Consider the following 17,430-nt stretch of genomic DNA (forward strand, 5'->3'; position numbering starts at 1 on the left):
ACACGATTGGTTTTTGAACTGATGGTGTGTACGCACATCAGACCAACAGTCTGCTTCAGCGGTGAACTGATGAAAACGGTCCGTCGGACCATTGTCATCGGATGGATCGACCGTGTGTACGCGGCCTTATACAACATCGCTGGATCAAGATGGAGCTTAGGTAACCATTAGGGGGATGCTGCACACAGAAGATTTTTTATATTCATGCATAGAATGCATGAAAAAAAAAAATCTTCTGCCTTTAGAACCACTTTAAGAGAACCACTTCAGGAATAGAATGACAAATTCACCAAACAACTGGCAAAAGAAGTAAAGAAAAATAATATTCAACACATTATAAATAGCCTCCCAAATTTTATACATAACAAACTGGATTAGTTGCAACGTGTACAGATGTCAGTTTTAGGACTTTATCCCTCATTTGCTTTCCCTGTGAGGCCTGTAATGAGGGACGAGGTTGTCCCTGTGATGACACAGAGATCAACAAAGACAGATTTAAAAGTTCTAAGGCCCCGTACACACGACCAGTTTCCTCGGCAGAATTCAGCTTCCGACCGAGTTTCTGGCTGAATTCTGCCGAGAAACCCGGCCGTGTGTACACTTTCGGCCGAGGAAGCCGACGAGGAGCTCGGCGAGGAAATAGAGAACATGTTCTCTATTTCCTCGTTGTTCTATGGGAGCTCTCGTCCCGCCGAGCTCCTCGGCGGCTTCAGGGCTGAACTGGCCGAGGAACTCGATGTGTTTGGCACGTCGAGTTCCTCGGCCGTGTGTACGAGGCTTAACCCTTTGCCATTCTAAAAAAAAAAATTCCATTTGAGAGATTTCACGTTACTTTCTGTCCTGAAAGGGAAAGGGGAAGATCTCTCTAATATTAGCAGACAGCAATACAAACCCAACAAAGATTCTAACCCTTTTCTGCTCTGAAAAATAATAATGTTTTGCCTAGGATGGACCTTTAAAGCAAAGGGGTCTGCTAGTTATTAAAGTAATACATAGAGAGAATATTGCATTAGCCAAAATGTATATAAAATATTAAAACAACTCTAAAAAAAGTTTAATGAAAAACATGTACATGCTGCACAATCACATTTAACCCCCTGAGCGGTATTCCCGTGTCTGGCTCGGGGTGAAATTTCAGAACAAAAAGCGGTTACCCCGAGCCAGACTCGGGATCGCTCGCAGTATCCACAGGCAGAGATAGGCGCCAAATTCAAATAAGTAAATACACACAATACATACAGTATACTGTAATCTAACATATTGCAGTACTGTACGAAATAAATACACACCCCCTCTGTCCCTAATGGTCTGCCCAGTGTCCAACATTCACTTTTATATAATAAAAACTGTTCTTTCTGCCTGGAAACTGGAGATTGTCCATAGCAACCAAAAAGTGTCCCTTTACATCAAAAGTGGTTTTAGACCAGCTAGAAAACAGCGATAATAAATTAGAATCACTTGCAGAATTGAGCAATAGCGATTTGTGGGGAAATTCGTCATCAAACAATAAAAGTAATGACAGCGACAATTCTGCAACTGAGCAAATTTCAGTGTTTTTGATTTGATTACATTATTGAATAATTGTATTATAATTACATTATTATTTGTTATAATTATTTATAATTATTTATTATATTATAATTTATGATTTTGTTTTTCAAACTTTATCATACCCGGGATGTCTACTAGACTCTTGTTTGGACAGATTTAAGTGAGATAGTCCTAAGAATTATAGGCCTACAATATAAAACGTCAAATTTCCATGCAAAATAATGGTACCGCTTTTAGCACCTAAAACCTGACATAATCATACCGCCAGGGAGGTTAAGCCAGGATGACTGGCATCTTAGCTTGACTCCAAATGTTGACAATCATGTTTGCTCAACGACCAATTAAGGCTATCACTTAACCTGCCTGGTGGTTTTCCCGAGTGTGAGATTTCAGTGCTACTATCGGTAACCCTGAGCCACATTGCCTCGCTGGATCCTGGAAGAGGTTACTTACCTTGTCCCCGGGATCCAGCAATGTATTTCCACAGTGCACGGCGGCTGGATCTTCCACCCGATGCACTGAGTGTTCCCCTGATTCCCTTCTCTGCGAGCGTCCCGATGCAGGGAGACGGAAAGGCGTCAAATTCAAACAGTATAAAGTGAAAACACACTGATACAATGTAATCCTATTGGATTACAATAAAAAATAAAATAAAGTGACCTTAGATTGCCCCCCAGTGCTTTCTCCAGTGCCCTTGTCTGCAGTTTTACTGTACTTTGTGACTGTAAACTGCACAGCGACCATGGCATCAAAAAAGCACGCCTCCACCTCAAAATCGCTATGTGACCTGCTGGAAAACAGTGACAGCGATACAGAATCATTTGAAGAGGAGTTGAGTGACAGCGACTCGTGGGGAAGTTCGTCATCAGACGCAGAAAGAGATTTCAGCGATAATCCTGCGACTGTGCCCAGCGATCTGCGGACTTGGTGATCGATTGCGGTATGGAGCACGTAGCGCCCCCAAGATTTCCGTTTACAGGAGCACCTGGGATCAAAGTGGATGTTGAGGATGACAACCCCTTGGCATACCTCGAGCTCTTTTTGACTGATGAAGTTATCGCCAAAATTGTTTTGGAGACGAATCGCTACCAGGAGCAACAAGCTGCTACCCATCAGCAATTTTCAAGGAGCAGAAAATGGGAACCAGTAACCAGAGAGGACATCTGGAAGTTTCTTGGCCTTATAATTTTACAGGGAGTGGTGGGGAAACCCCTGCAGAAATGGTACTGGACAACCAACAAATTACTGGCCACTCCTTTTTTTGGCACCGTTATGTCGGAATATAAATTTTCGCTCATAACGAAATATTTGCACTTTACAAATAATGAAGACTTTGATGAGAGTTCTCATCCAGCTCCAAAACTGATTTTTTTTTTGGGAGATTTACCAACTTATTTTGAATAATTTTCAGAAGACCTATGTTCCAGAGAGAGACATAACTATTGACGAAAGTCTTATGGCCTACAAAGCTGGATACAGTTTATTGCATCAAAGCGCGCTCGCTTTGGCATAAAGACATTTATGCTATGTGAATCCAGCTCTGGGTACATCTGGAATTCGGTCCTGTACACTGGGAAAAGAACCAAATTCTGCCATTGATTTAGCAGTTTTGGAATGGCAACCGCTTCGGTTCTTTCTTTGATTGAGCCATTGCTGAACCAGGGCTACTGTGTCACCACAGACTATTTTTATACATCCCCAGAACTCTATGAGTTCCTTCTTCTGAACAAGACGGACGCATATGGGACCGTGAGGCCTAACCGGCGTGACATGCCGCCAACCTTTGCCAATAAAAAGCTTGGGGCAGGAGAAGTAGTTGCCTGACAGAAAGGAAAAATGATGGCACTGAGGTGGCGGGTCAAAAAAGATGTGTGCCTTATGAGTACCATTCATAACACCTTGACCGTAATGGTACACACCAAAGGTGGAAAGGATGTGATGAAGCCACAGGTTGTGTTGGACTACAACAACACCATGGGAGGTGTGGACAGAGCTGACCAGGCCATGACCTTTTATCCAGCCATGAGGAAGCAACAAAAAAAATATTATAAAAAAATCTTCAGGCATCTTCTGGAACAGTGCCTGTGGAATGCCTTCATTCTTCTGAAAAAAAAAAGAGTGACAGGCCTATGGCCCATGCGGACTTTGTGTGGAAGGTTGCCAAACTCATCTTTTTAAAGCACCAGACGCCAACGGCTGTAAACCGATCTGGACGTCAGGCTGCTGGTGTTGTGAACCAGAAACGACTGACTGGTCTTCACTTTATGGACCACATCCCACCAACTGAAAAGAAGACAGCACCCACAAGGATGTGTGTGGTTTGCTGCTCCAAGCGTGATTGTCACCAGAAGAAAAATACAAAAAGAAACGGTTTCTATTGTCCCGACTGTGACATTGGACTTTGTGCTGTACCTTGTTTTAATATTTTTCATACCCGAGACATTTACTGAAGCAATATAACTACTAATATTGCACCCTTGTTTGACCAAAAAAAAAATCAGTGTTTTTGATTATATTATTTACAAAAAATGATTGAATAAAAAGTATTGTTATTATTAAATTATTATTTGTTATTATTTATTATATTATAATTTATGATTTTGTGTTTCAAACTTTATCATACCCGAGATGTTTACTAGACTCTGGTTTGGACAGATTTAGGTGAGTTATTCCTAAGAATTGCAGGCCTGCAATGTAAAACGCCAAATTTCCATGCAAAATAATGGTACCGCTTTCAGCACCTAAAATCTGAAAGAATCATACCGCCAGGGAGGTTAAAGCGGAGGTCCACCTAAAAAATAAATATTAAAAGCCAGCAGCTACAAATATTGCAGCTGCTGACTTTTAATAAATGCACACTTACCTGTCCAGTGCACCCGCAATTTCGGCAGCCAAAGCCTAGCAATCGCTCGTCTCTCGGCTGCCCCCGCCACCATTCTCGATGAGGGAACCAGGAAGTGAAGCGGGAGTCTATTCCCGGAAGTGGGTGCAGCCTGTATTATACAGGTGTCTGCAGCCCCTCCTCCCTGAAAGGTGCCACATGTGACACCGGAGGGGGGGAGGGTTACGAAAAGCAGAGGTTCACTTTTTGTGTGGACCTCCGATTTAACTTTACATTTTACAGTACACAGTACAAGCTTCTTCAATTGCCAACGAGAAAAGTCATTAAAGTAAGACCCTTTCCTATGGGCTACCCCACCTTTTCTTTTGAATCAGAAGCAAAAGCAGCACTGAGCTCCAGACTGAAATGAAGGTTCAATATTTTTCTTTTGAAGTTTTCCATCAATTAAGTCATGTTATTGTAATGATTTGCCTGCGGACTCACCCACTCATGTACAAAAAAGAATCAAGTGTATCTAAAAATATTAATTACCCTGCTCTTAGAGGAAAGAATTGAACTGTGCACCGGATCAATTCAGCTTAAGCTAAATCATCGGTTATAGTTTTCCTTTGTTTACAAACCTGGAAACCCTTTAGGATTTATTAAGATCACATTTTACAGAAACCACTGACTGCTGTTTAAAAAAGAAACAGATTTAGAATACATTTTGCAGAGTGCACATAACATATATGCACTGGAGGCCTGTGATCAAAACAAGACAGATTGTTTTGATTTTATAGATAATAACATAGGAAGACAACATGAATCATTATGAGAAACACTACATCTGACACTTCAAAGCTACCAAATTAACACTGTCTCAGAGGCAATGCCATAAATACAATTAAAGAAAACTGGATATTGCTTTATGTTGTACTAGAAATAAACAGAATGTAATTGATTGATAAATTGAAATTCTTCCTATTTCCAACTCATGTATGGGGTTATATTTGTTATTGTTAATGCCATTACTTAAAGCGGGGGTTCACCCTAAAAAAAAATTCTAACATTACATTGATCTCAATTCTGACATTGACAGTATGCTGATCTTTATTTTTTTGCCGTACATACCGTTTTTTGTTTTTTTTTTCCCGGCTTTCGGGTAGTGAATCCCGCAGGAGTGAGCATTCCTATGCACAGGCTAAGTGATTGAAGTATGACAAAAGCTTCCCCTCGGCACATATGGCCGCGTCACGAGTTGCCGAAAGAAGCCGTACTGCGAGTCGGCTCTATACGGCGCTATACGGCGCCTGCGCACCAACGTTCGGCTTCTTTCGGCAACTCGTGACGTGCCCGTATGCGCCGAGGGGAAGCTTTTGTCATATGTCAATCACTTAGCCTGTGCATAGGAATGCCCACTCCCACTTTTTTTTTAGGGTGAACCCCAGCTTTAAGAGCCGGTTCACACTGGGGCGACCTAGGATCCGACTTGAAGTCTCCCCAAGTCGTTCCAAGTCGTGTGGTTGAGAAAATCAATGGAAGTGAATAGAGCCGTCTTAATACACACTACTGAAGTCGCTCAGACTTCAGAAAAGGTTCCTGTACTACTTCAATCAGACTTGTAGGCAACTTGTAGGCAACTTGTACCCATTGATTTCAATGGAAGTTGCCTCAGAAGTCTGATCACTGTCTTAACTAAAGCAACTTTACAGGAAGAGAACATAAATTTCTCAGGCATTTATCACTCACACAAAGGCACACAGGATTAGAAAAACAGAGAGATGGTATGAAGATGTGAAAGTGGCTTAACAACCACTTTAATCAAATCTGGAGCATAAGAAGACACCCTATATACTTATGCTGCCCACTAGTGTGTTGGAAAAACTAGGTCCAAAACTGTCAGCAGGAGCAGGATGATAGTGAGCCTTTCTTAGGGACTGCCTCAAGACAAAAAAGCTGTTTCCGACACTTAGAACAAAGGGGTCAATTCACTAACATTTACTGCATGTGATAACACAGTCATCTGTCATTTGCATACATTATGGCATGCGTTAATTAAGTCCAACTCTTTAAAAAAACAAATAACGATTATAATACCGCAAAAATAAAAATGTGCTGGTAAATATCATTTGAAACGTTTTTAAGTCCGATTCACAAACGGACCACAGAGTAACAAAACATGCAACATTTACCACCAGCACCTGGTGGTATAACATGTGGTATTTATCAAAAAACAGCCTGGGGTCGGGGGGGGGGGGGGGGACCCTCACGCTGTTTTTTGACAAATAGTGGGTTGCCAAGAAGTAGGCCAGGAAGCGTCCTTAACAACGGATGACTAAATGACAATTAAAAATTATGGAAAAAACACAGTTTGGGGTCTCCCCCTCCACAAATCCATACCAGACCCTTATCTGAGCATGCAGCCCGGCAGGTCAGGAAAAGGGGGGGGGGCAAGCAAGTGCCCCCCCTTAACCATATCAGGCTGCATGCTCTCAACCTTTGGCGTGTGGATGCTTTGGGGCACCCCAAAGCACCTTGGGTAAAAGGTCCTCATCCCCACAACCCTGGCTGTTGTTATTGAGGTCTGTGTGCAGTGGGCTTAACTGAATCTGGAAGCTCCCCTTTAACAAAGGGGGCCCCCAGATCCCCCCCCTTTTGAATGAGTATGGGGTTCATAGTCCCCCTACCGATTCACCAAAAAAGCATAGAAAAGTAATAAAAGCACAGAGACAGTTTTTGACAATTCCTTTATTAGAAAAAAAATAAAAACAGCACCCCTGATGTAAAATCCATTGTTAATCATGCCGCCCTGCATGCTGGACACTGTTTTTTAAATAAAGAAATTGTCAAAAAATTTCTGTGTTTTATTACTTTTGACACTTTTTTGGTGAATGGGTAGGGGTACATTGTACCCCATACTCATTCACATAGGAAGGCTGGGATCTAGGGGCCACCTTGTTGAAGGGGGCTTTCAGATTCCGATAAGACCCCTGACCGCAGACCCCCACAACCACCGGCCAGGGTTGTGGGGATGAGACCCTTGTCCCCATCAACATGGGGACACGGTTCTTAGGGGTGGGGGGGCAGAGCCCAAAAGCCCCCACACCCATATGTTGAGGGCATGTGGCTTGGCATGGTTCATTTTTAATTGTCAGCATTTTTATTTGCATTCAGCTGTCAGCAAGGAACCGCTGACAACTGATGAGTCATCAGTTGTTATGGACTCGGCGACCGGATTCCCAGCCCGCTCGTTTTTCTGTTTATTAAAAGACAGTAGCTGCTGAATTTTTATTTAGTTTAATTTATTTTATTATAATAAACACACACTCAACTGTCCCACGATGCAGCAATGCTGCCACCCAAAGCCTCGGTTTCCTCCCCTGCCTTTCTCAGGCATCACAAGTGTAGGCACCCGACTGTGACCGCTTACGGCCTCCCAGGCGCACTGCGCATACGGGAGTCGCGCTGCATGTCCTGAATGGCCGAGCAATCTTCTGGTATCTGTAACGTGTGCCAGAAGATTGCAGGGGGCAGAGGAGGAGTCGCCTAAGCAGCCCGAGTGGAAGTGAGAGCTGGGTACCTGTCAAAACTAGGTACTTATTCCCCAGCAAAAATATGACATGCAAAATGTCAGGAGTCTGCTTTAATGAACAGAACACTTGCACAATTGTTACAGCATGCAGTATATTACTGCATTTTATTAGCCATTTAACTCGTCAATTGACCCCAAAGTTACCAAAGCAATACCAGCACAGCAAAGATTGATATGCAAACAGTTGGTTATCTATCAATCTATCTCTCTGTCTTCTGAGGACTCATGTATTTGTCACAGAACTTATGTATATTGTCATTTGAGCTTGTTTGGCTGCACTTCTCCTATGGATCACAGGAGTGGAGTTCATTCTGCACTCCTGTGACCCATTTTCAGCAGACATCAGGCTCTCTTCTGACGTCACAGAGCTGGTCCAGGCTCAGGCAAGATCGCGACAATTGGAGTCGGGACCCGCCCACATGCCTGGACCGCCACCCGGCTCAGCTTCTCAGCAAGCTTCTGAGAGCCTGAGCTGGCCGCTCCCAACCCCACCACAGCCCAGTGCTTCAGTGAGCAGGGGGGGGGGGGGCGGGCTGAGCAGAGAGCGATGACTGACAGTCAGAAGCTCTCTTTTCAGGGAGCTCTTAGAACCAAACGATCGACGGTGTTAGATTACTCAGTTATCAGTGTTAGAGCCGGCGAGGGGCAGATGCAGCAAGTATATACAGTAAGTATAAATCATTGTTGTTTTTGAACGGAGTAAGGGAGACTTATAACCCCTGTTGGCTCCCGTTCACATTGATGTTACTTGTCATGCAATTTAACAGGTCCAAATCACATGACAAGTCGCACTCTATTGTCGGCAATAGAACTGTTCAAATCGGTGTGATGCCGACTTTGCGGTGCAGCACCGATTTGAAGAAAAATGTTCTTGCACTACTACTTTTTTAAATTTCAGGTTCGACTTGCATAAACATCTGAGCATGATGTTGCACAGATGTCAGCCAAGTCACACCAAAAGTTGCACTGTCCTGCGGCTTTGAAATGCGATTTCAACTGAAAGTTGGAATCCGTGTGAATAAGGGCCAAGGTTTATTTTTGCCCTATTTTTTCCCAATGGGGAGATTTACCTTCACTTCCTGTCCCATAGCCAAAACAGTAAGTGAAGAGGAAATCCCTGCAAATTAAGGGAATCTCTTGGGGACCCCCAGGTCACCAGAACTAGTGTCCCCATTGGAAGATTTCGCCCCTATCACTTTTCTGGGGACAGCCCATAATTAAGGATTTTTCTTTTACTTTCAATAATGATAGCAAACAAGACAATAAAACCTGACATGTGTTGGACAGAGGGAACAGGATTCCTTCTCCCCTTTATCCAAAACTGAAAAAAAAAATGTTTTGCCTATAGTTATACTTTAACAGCATTTCTTTATTACTTTAGAACTAAGCCAAGAGAAATATACCCGTGTACATCTTAAACACCCAAAAATGTCTCTGTGAACGACTGGATGTTTGCAGATGTAGCACACTCCTAGTTAGGCTGCTGGGTAAATTTCGTTTTTGACTCCTTCTGTAACCAGCGGAGCAGTGATTATTTGGTCTGGTTTATTCGAGGCATCACAGGCTGGGAGTTTGATTGCTTCAACCACCTCTAGAAGAGTGTTTTGCCTCCTAAGAAAATGTCACTGTGAGCTGAGAAGAGGGGGACTGTTTGCTCTCTGGTACCCTTTGGACTGGATGCTGGGTTACTCTACAAGAGGTTGCACCTGGTCAACTGGTTGTGTTCCAGGATACTGTGAGTAAAGCCTAATTTCTGTGCTGCATCTCAAACATACTTAATGGTCCCCTGCCTTGAACCTATAAACTGTTCCAGTTTAGCTCTACCTGTGCTAAAGCTACTTCATGGTCCCCAGCTGTAAAATTATAGATTGTTCAAGTCTACCTGTGCTTCTTCTGCTGAGAGAGAGAGAAGTGTTTTCTGCTAACAATACTGGACGGTTTGGCATATCCCACATCACCTCTAATCCCATCAAACATTTCTACAAGCAATAAAACACAAAAGTACACATCCTTAGAATGCTCAATGAGCTGGAGGGAATGGACTGTTACATCACCCTTATTAGGGCTCAGTGGCGTACCTACGGGGGGGCAGCTGAGTGTGTACAGTTTGTGTGTGGGGGCAGCTGAGTGTCTACAGGGGTATGTGTAGGGGGGGTTCGGGCAGCTGAGTGTGTATAGGCGTGTGTGGGGGGGCTGAGGGTGTACAGGTGTGAGGGGGGCAGCTGAGTGTGTACAGGTGTGAGGGGGCAGCTGAGTGTGTACAGGTGGTCTGAGGGGGGGCAGCTGAGTGTGTACAGGTGTGGGGGGGTGCAGCTGAGTGTGTACAGGTGTGAGGGGGGCAGCTGAGTGTGTACAGGTATGTGTGAGAGGGCTGTTCAGTGTCTACATGTGTGTGTGTGTGGGGGGGCAGCGGAGTGTGTACAGGTGTGAGGGGGGCAGCTGAGTGCGTACAGCTGTGTGTTGGAGGGCAGCTCAATGTCTACAGGTGTGTCTGGGGGGGGCAGCTGTCTACAGGTGTGTGTGTGTGGGGCGGGGCAGATCAGTGTCTACAAGTGTGAGGGGACTGAGTGTGTACAAGTATAAGGGGGGTTGAGTGCGTTCAGGTATGAGGGGGGCTGAGTACGTACAAGTATAAGGGGGGTTGAGTGCGTTCAGGTATGAGGGGGGCTGAGTGCGTACAGGTATGAGGGGGGCTGAGTGCGTACAAGTATGAGGGGGGCTGAGTGCATACAGACATGATCAGTGAGGGGGGGGGGTGCTAGATATAGGATCCGGGCCAGGTGCCAAATGCTATATAAGAAGAATTTCCTCACTTGACTACAAAAACAAAAAACTCATTGGTAACTATGGATCTTTACAATTTGCCTAAAGTCACTGTATTTGCACTCCTATTAAATAAGCATGATAACATCTCATTTGTTCAAACTAATATTTATATATTAATTCCATAATTAATGTTAAAATGAAAACCAAAGTTATAATTACAATTCCTTACTTGTTCTCATTGCTGGCATCATATCGAGGCATGGGATCATAGTCATTGCCATTGATATCAGTGCTGGCCAGGGGATCCTACAGCCAAAAAAAGAAAAAAGCTAAATAAATCATAAGATCGTTATTAAGCCATTATCTCACATGGCTCATGCATAAATTAAACAGTTCCACTCGGCACGTAATTAGGTTAGCAATTGTCCCTGTGCATTTCTGATGATTTTCAGGCTGTCAAGTAAAGGAATTCACCAACTGGCTTGTTTGTGAAAAATTAAAGATGGCAGAAAGCCCCATGATGACCTGGAAGTCATTTTTAGATTTTATTGCATTTCAACATGCAAACTGTTGCTAATTCAACCTAAGGCTGGGTTCACATATATCTGTGTCCACTTTTGTGCATTTTTAGTGTTTCTTTTTTAAACTTATACAGTATGTGCATTTTACAGACATGCTTCATCTTTATCAATGCAGTGCGCTCAATGGATTCAATATATTTTTATCACACATGCCTTTTTGTATGTTCAAAAACTTACATAAAAAAGCATGGGTGTGAAATGGGCCTTAAATAATTTGTGAAAAACACCAAAAAAGGTATTCTATAATACCGTATGCAATTTAGATATTTATTTATCAATATTTTATTAACCACCTCAATACTGGACACTTTCCACCCCTTCCTGCCCAGACTAGTTTTAATATTTTAGTGCGGTCACACTTTGAATGACAATTACTCAGTCATGCAACACTAACCAAATAAAATTGTATTGTTTTTTTAAAGCTTTCTTTTAGTGATAATTTATCACCGCTAGTTTTTTTTTTTTTTGCTATATAAACAAACAAAAAATTGTCAATTTTGGAAAAACATATGTTTTTCTGTTAACATTTTTTGCAAATGTTGCAAAGAAATCCACTTTCTTCAAAATGTACACTGCTACATTGCAAACCGAACCCAAATCAGTGTAAATCATTTGTTCCGTGTGAAATTTAGTGTCTACAAACTATGATATAAATATTTGAAAATTGATCCGTCCTGATGTACTGACTGCATATCTTATTTCTTGACGCCCCAAAATGCCAGGACAGTACAAATACCCCCAAATGGCCTCTTTTTGGAAATTGGACAATTCAATGGTGAGTTTTTTGAAGTTGTACACTACAGATCAGCTGACCTGTGACCTTTAAGAGGGAGGAGCTGGAGGAGACGTCAGACCAGGGGGGAAAGTGAGTGCGGCTCCCCGTGCGCCTGAATAGAAGGAGCAGCTCCAATAATCTCTCCATTTAACCCCTGCAGCCTCTTAAAGCCTGCTTCTCCTCCTCTCCTGCCCACAGGAATTCAGAGGCTGCAGGAGAAAAATCTACTACCCCAGTGCTCTCCAGCACCCCCCACCATATTCTCCACTTCCCCCTCAGTGCTCTCCGTTCCCCCCAGTGCTCTTAGACCCTCATGCTCTCAGGCTTCCCCAGCGCTCCCCAGCCCCCCATGCTCTTGGGCTCCCCCCAGTGCTCTCCGGCTTCCCCCCTGTGCTCTCTCTCTCTGGCACACACCCCCACCATGCTCTCCACCTCCCCACCAGTGCTCTCCGACTCGCCCCAGTGCTCTCAGCCCCTATAGCTCTCAGGCTTCCCCCAGTGCAACCCAGCCCCCCCATTGCTTCGACACCCTCTGTGCTCTCTGCCCCTCTATGCTCTTGGGCTCCCCTCCAGTGCTCTCTGGCTTCCCCCTGTGCTCTCTGGCACCCCCACATGCTCTCCACCTTCCCCCAGTGCTCTCAGCCCCTCATGCTCTCAGGCTTCCCCGTGCTCCCCATCCCCCCTTGGACATGACTACATTAGGGACTCATGATCCCATCACAGCTGTGTAATGATCACTGAAAAGGAACACAGACATTAAGCCCTGGTTCATTCTGGTAGGAATTTCACCACTGGAATTGCAGAGAGATAAAAACAATTCCGTGTATGATTCAGCTTACCAGCAACCATTCAAAACCGAAATATTGGTTCTGGGTGGTGTTGACTATTCGTTTTTTTACAGAAATGACACCTGCATAAAAATAAATACCCTGGGCTAGGCTCAAGTGGAAATCTAGTAACAGTGACACATTTGATGGAGACTTTTAGTAGTTAGGGATTGCAGGAAACAGGGTGCCTTGGCGGGGCCTGCAGCTTAAGCATGTATTTGCAAATGTGTGCAACTAAACATCTGTTCTTAACGCATATTGTTATACAGGTCAAGTCGCTGGCTGGTTGGTAAGTTTGAGCTTGGAAATCTCTTTATATTTGTTTAACATACATTGCCCTTCCAGTGCTCCTTGCTACAAAGACCAGTTATAGGTGGGGGCAGTGGCCACTGTTTGTACCTTTTCTCTACTAATATTATCAATATGTTCAATATGCTAAGTTGTAACACCAATCTAAGGCAGTCAGTTTTTAACCGTGTAGTTATAGTTTTTAATGTCATTGGAGTCAACTACAAATAACCATATTTTGTTTAAATAAAGATACTTAACCCTGTGTTAGCTATGTATTATGCATATGGTCTTCTGGCAATTTAGGTAGAAGGCAGTCATAACTGGATTAAAAAAACTTGCCAAATCAAAAACTTTGGTAGCAAGAGGCTGCCATCAATACCATACAAGTACATATAGTAAATATTTATGTCTTGAAAGCTTGTGAGATTTTCTGCAAAGATACTAGGAAATACTGTGTCCTTAACTGTTGCTTATGTTGTTTCTAGCTTTGGAATTCTGCCTCAGTTTCCTCTCTGGTGGACATTACTTCTAGACTAGACCATACTTAAAAAAAAAAGTTAAAAGCTGCAGCACATATTTCTAAATATTATTTAGAATTTGATGTCTTACTACTACTATTATACCTATTTACTTTAGTGTGGTATGCGCAAAGATCCTTTTTGCCTACAACAATATAAATAATTGTGATGAAAAATTATTATTTGCAACTCTAGTGAAACAAACAATGCACATAAGAAAATTAGATACAACTTTTTTGACAGACAACAGTCATAGAGGAAATTAGAATTAAAAAATATGCACATTTGTTCCACAATATTTTACAACCATAATCTGACATAATTAATTTGCAATTCAAGCCAAAACCTTTCCATAATTGCTCACAATTTTCACTTCCACATACTATTCATACAGTATATGCATTCCAGCCCCAATGAAATAATTCTCCCCTGTGTTCCAGCAGTATTACTAGCCAACTTTTTTTGTGTGGTGCTTAAAAAAAAATAGCTGACACATTTACTGTATCCAACAGCTGCATAACTTAATTTTGAATCTCACAGGAGCAATCGATCCTAGAGTCACTGAACTGTAAGCGTGTCTGAGCTGGGATGGTGCTTGAATTTGTTTCATTTTGCCTCCCTTTTTACTTGTAAAACCTTACTGTTGCAAAAAAAGTTTACTTTACCAATGATAGTAAACATATACAGTAAGTTCCTTAATTGAATAATAAAATGGAGATACTTTCTAAAGGAGAAATAGCAGGTCATAGAAATGTTGACTTTTTTTCCATAAAAAAGGGGGACATATACAGTATATTTAACTGAATATTTTAACTGTGGAGAAGTGGCTTTGAGAAAAGAACTGTACAAATATATATTTAATGGAACCCTGTGTTGAGAGAAATATGTGGGCTGCCATTGCTGACCTCTACTTCTGAAAATGCTTGCTGCCTGGTATTTATTTTTATTTCTTTTGAACTACTTATATAGCGCTGACAATTTACGCAGTGCTTTGCTGATGTATTCAATTAAAAAAAAGTCACGGGTTGATTTACAAAAATCAAACAGGTTGTACACTTTGGCCCAGATTCAGAAAGGAGTAATGACGGCGTATCTCCAGATACGCCGTCGTAACTCTGAGGCCCCATACACACCATAGAATCTATCCGCAGATAAATCCCATCAAATGGGTTTCTGCGGATAGATCCTATGGTGTGTACACTCCGTCGGATATTTATCCGCAGATAAATCTCCTCTGGGATGGATTTCCAGCAGATGGATATTTGCTGACATGCTCAACAAATCCATCTGCTGGAATCCATTCCAACGGATGGATCCGCTCGTCTGTACAGACTTACCGGATCCATCCGCCCAAAGGGATTCCCCGCACGCGTCGTAATGATTTGACGCATGCGTGGAATTCCTTATATGACAGCGTCGCGCCCGTCGCCGCGTCATAATAGCGGCGACGGCGCGACACGTCATCGGCAGAGGATTTCAGCTCGGATTTCAATGCGATGGTGTGTACACGCCATCGCATAGAAATCTTCTGAAATCCTCGAGAGGATTTATCCGCGGATACGGTCCGCTGGACCGTATCTGCGGATAAATCCTCTCGTGTGTATGGGGCCTGAGTGTGAGGCGTTGCATCTCTGCGCCTGATTCATAGAATCAGATACGCCTCACTGTTGCCTAGATACGAGCGGCGTAAGTCTCCTACGCCGTTGTATCTTGGGTGCATATTTACGCTGGCCGCTAGGGGCGCTTCCATAGATTTACGCGTAGAATATGCAAATGAGCTAGATACGCCGATTCAGAAACGTACGTGCGCCCGGCACATTGATTTACGTAGTTTACGTAAGGCTTTTTTCGGCGTAAAGTTACCCCTGCTATATGAGGCGTAGCCAATGTTAAGTATGGACGTCGGGACAGCGTAGAATTTTGCGTAGTTTACCTTGTTTGCATAAGTCGTACGCGAATAGGGCTGTGCGTAAGTTACGTTCACGTCTAAAGCATTGACTATTTGCGGCGTAATTTGGAGCATGCGCACTGGGATACTTTCACGGATGGCGCATGCGCCGTTCGTTAGGAGCGTCAATTACGTGGGGTCACGATTAATTACCATACAACACGCCCCCAACCAGCATATTTTGAATTAGGCAGGCTTACACCGGCCCATATACGCTACGCCGCCGTAACTTCGGGAGCAAGTTCTTTCTGAATACGGGACTCGCCTCTCAAAGTTACGGCAGCGTAGCGTATCTGAGATACGCTACGATCGCCTAAAGATAGGCATTTCTTTCTGAATCCGGGCCTTTGAGTTTAGTGAACCTGGTGAAATTCCATGTTACAAAGAAAAACTAAAGAGAAAAGAGAAATTTGACATACATGTAAATTCCATATCTTGGAGTACAGTACAGTACAGGACACCAGAATCGATTCATAAACCATGGGTTATATACAGTGGCGTAACTAGAAACTTCAGGGCCCCGATGCAAGAAACCATGAAGGGCCCCCCTGACCCCCGGACAGGGCTCTTTTCTCTGAGCCCGTTGGCGGAACAGGACCCGGTTGCAAGTGGGTGGCTGCATATAAAGGAACCGATTTCTCCAGTTCCCCCTGCTTCTCCTCTTCTCCCTCCTGCAGGCATTCAGCGGCTGCAGGAGGAAAATGGAGGCATCGGTTGCTCTATGTCGGTGTTTCTCAATCTTTTTCCAGTCAGGGCACCCTTGAAGTATACCCCTAGGTGAATGGGGCTACACTGCAAACCCCCCTGCAACTGTGTGTATTGCATGCAGTTGCAGCATAGCGATGATGCATTTAAGGGGTTAAAACAGGCGGTCAGTAGGCAAGATATTGCCTCTTTACCGGCTGTCAAATGCCTCTGAAAGGCGATCTGAGCATGGATCGCTTTTTGGAGGAACAGCCTTTTTTTGCTGGTACTATGAACAATCAAAAAATAAATAAACAAGTAGGTTCTGATTGTACACATATAGGGGGTCAGGATTAAAAGCGCATACATAAAATGTGCATACATACATGTAAACACAAACACATATAAAAACACACACATATATATAAATGCACATTTGCACGCACATATAAACTAGTGGCGGCTGGTGCTCAAAATTTTTGGGGGGGCGCAAAGGAAAAAAAAAATTGCAGTCTCACTGTGCCCAAACGCAACCACTGTTACATGCCATCAAACGCAGCCACTGTGCCATCAATTTGCACCACTGTGCCATGCCATCAAACGCAGCCACTGTACCATCAATTTGCACCACTGTGCCATGCCATCAAATGCAGCCACTGTGCCATCAATTCGCACCACTGTGCCATGCCATTAAACGCAGTCACTGTGCCATGCCATCAAATGCAGCCACTGTGCCATCAATTCGCACCACTGTGCCATGCCATTAAACGCATTCACTGTGCCATCCATTGTGACCACTGTGCCATGCCATTAAACACAGCCACTGTGCCATACATTGTCACCACTGTGCCATGCCATTAAACGCAGCCACTGTGCCATACATTGTCAACACTGTGCCATGCCATTAAACGCAGTCACTGTGCCATGCCATCAAATGCAGCCACTGTGCCATCAATTCGCACCACTGTGCCATGCCATTAAACGCATTCACTGTGCCATCCATTGTCACCACTGTGCCATGCCATTAAACGCAGCCACTGTGCCATCCATTGTCACCACTGTGCCATGCCATTAAA

General features: G+C 43.5%; 1 protein-coding gene across 3 annotated transcripts in view; it reads right to left on the bottom strand.

Moving 5' to 3' along the window:
• PCSK5 (proprotein convertase subtilisin/kexin type 5) overlaps positions 1 to 17,430 on the bottom strand; it is a 508,063-nt gene that overhangs the window by 344,201 nt on the left and 146,432 nt on the right. For all 3 annotated transcript variants that reach the window (XM_040356083.1, XM_040356101.1, XM_040356092.1), the window contains exon 5: positions 10,960 to 11,036. In XM_040356083.1, the coding sequence (XP_040212017.1) occupies positions 10,960 to 11,036 (77 nt within the window). The remainder of the gene's footprint in view (positions 1 to 10,959; positions 11,037 to 17,430) is intronic.

The sequence above is a fragment of the Rana temporaria genome, chromosome 1, assembly GCF_905171775.1.
Source record: "Rana temporaria chromosome 1, aRanTem1.1, whole genome shotgun sequence".
NCBI lineage: Eukaryota > Metazoa > Chordata > Amphibia > Anura > Ranidae > Rana > Rana temporaria.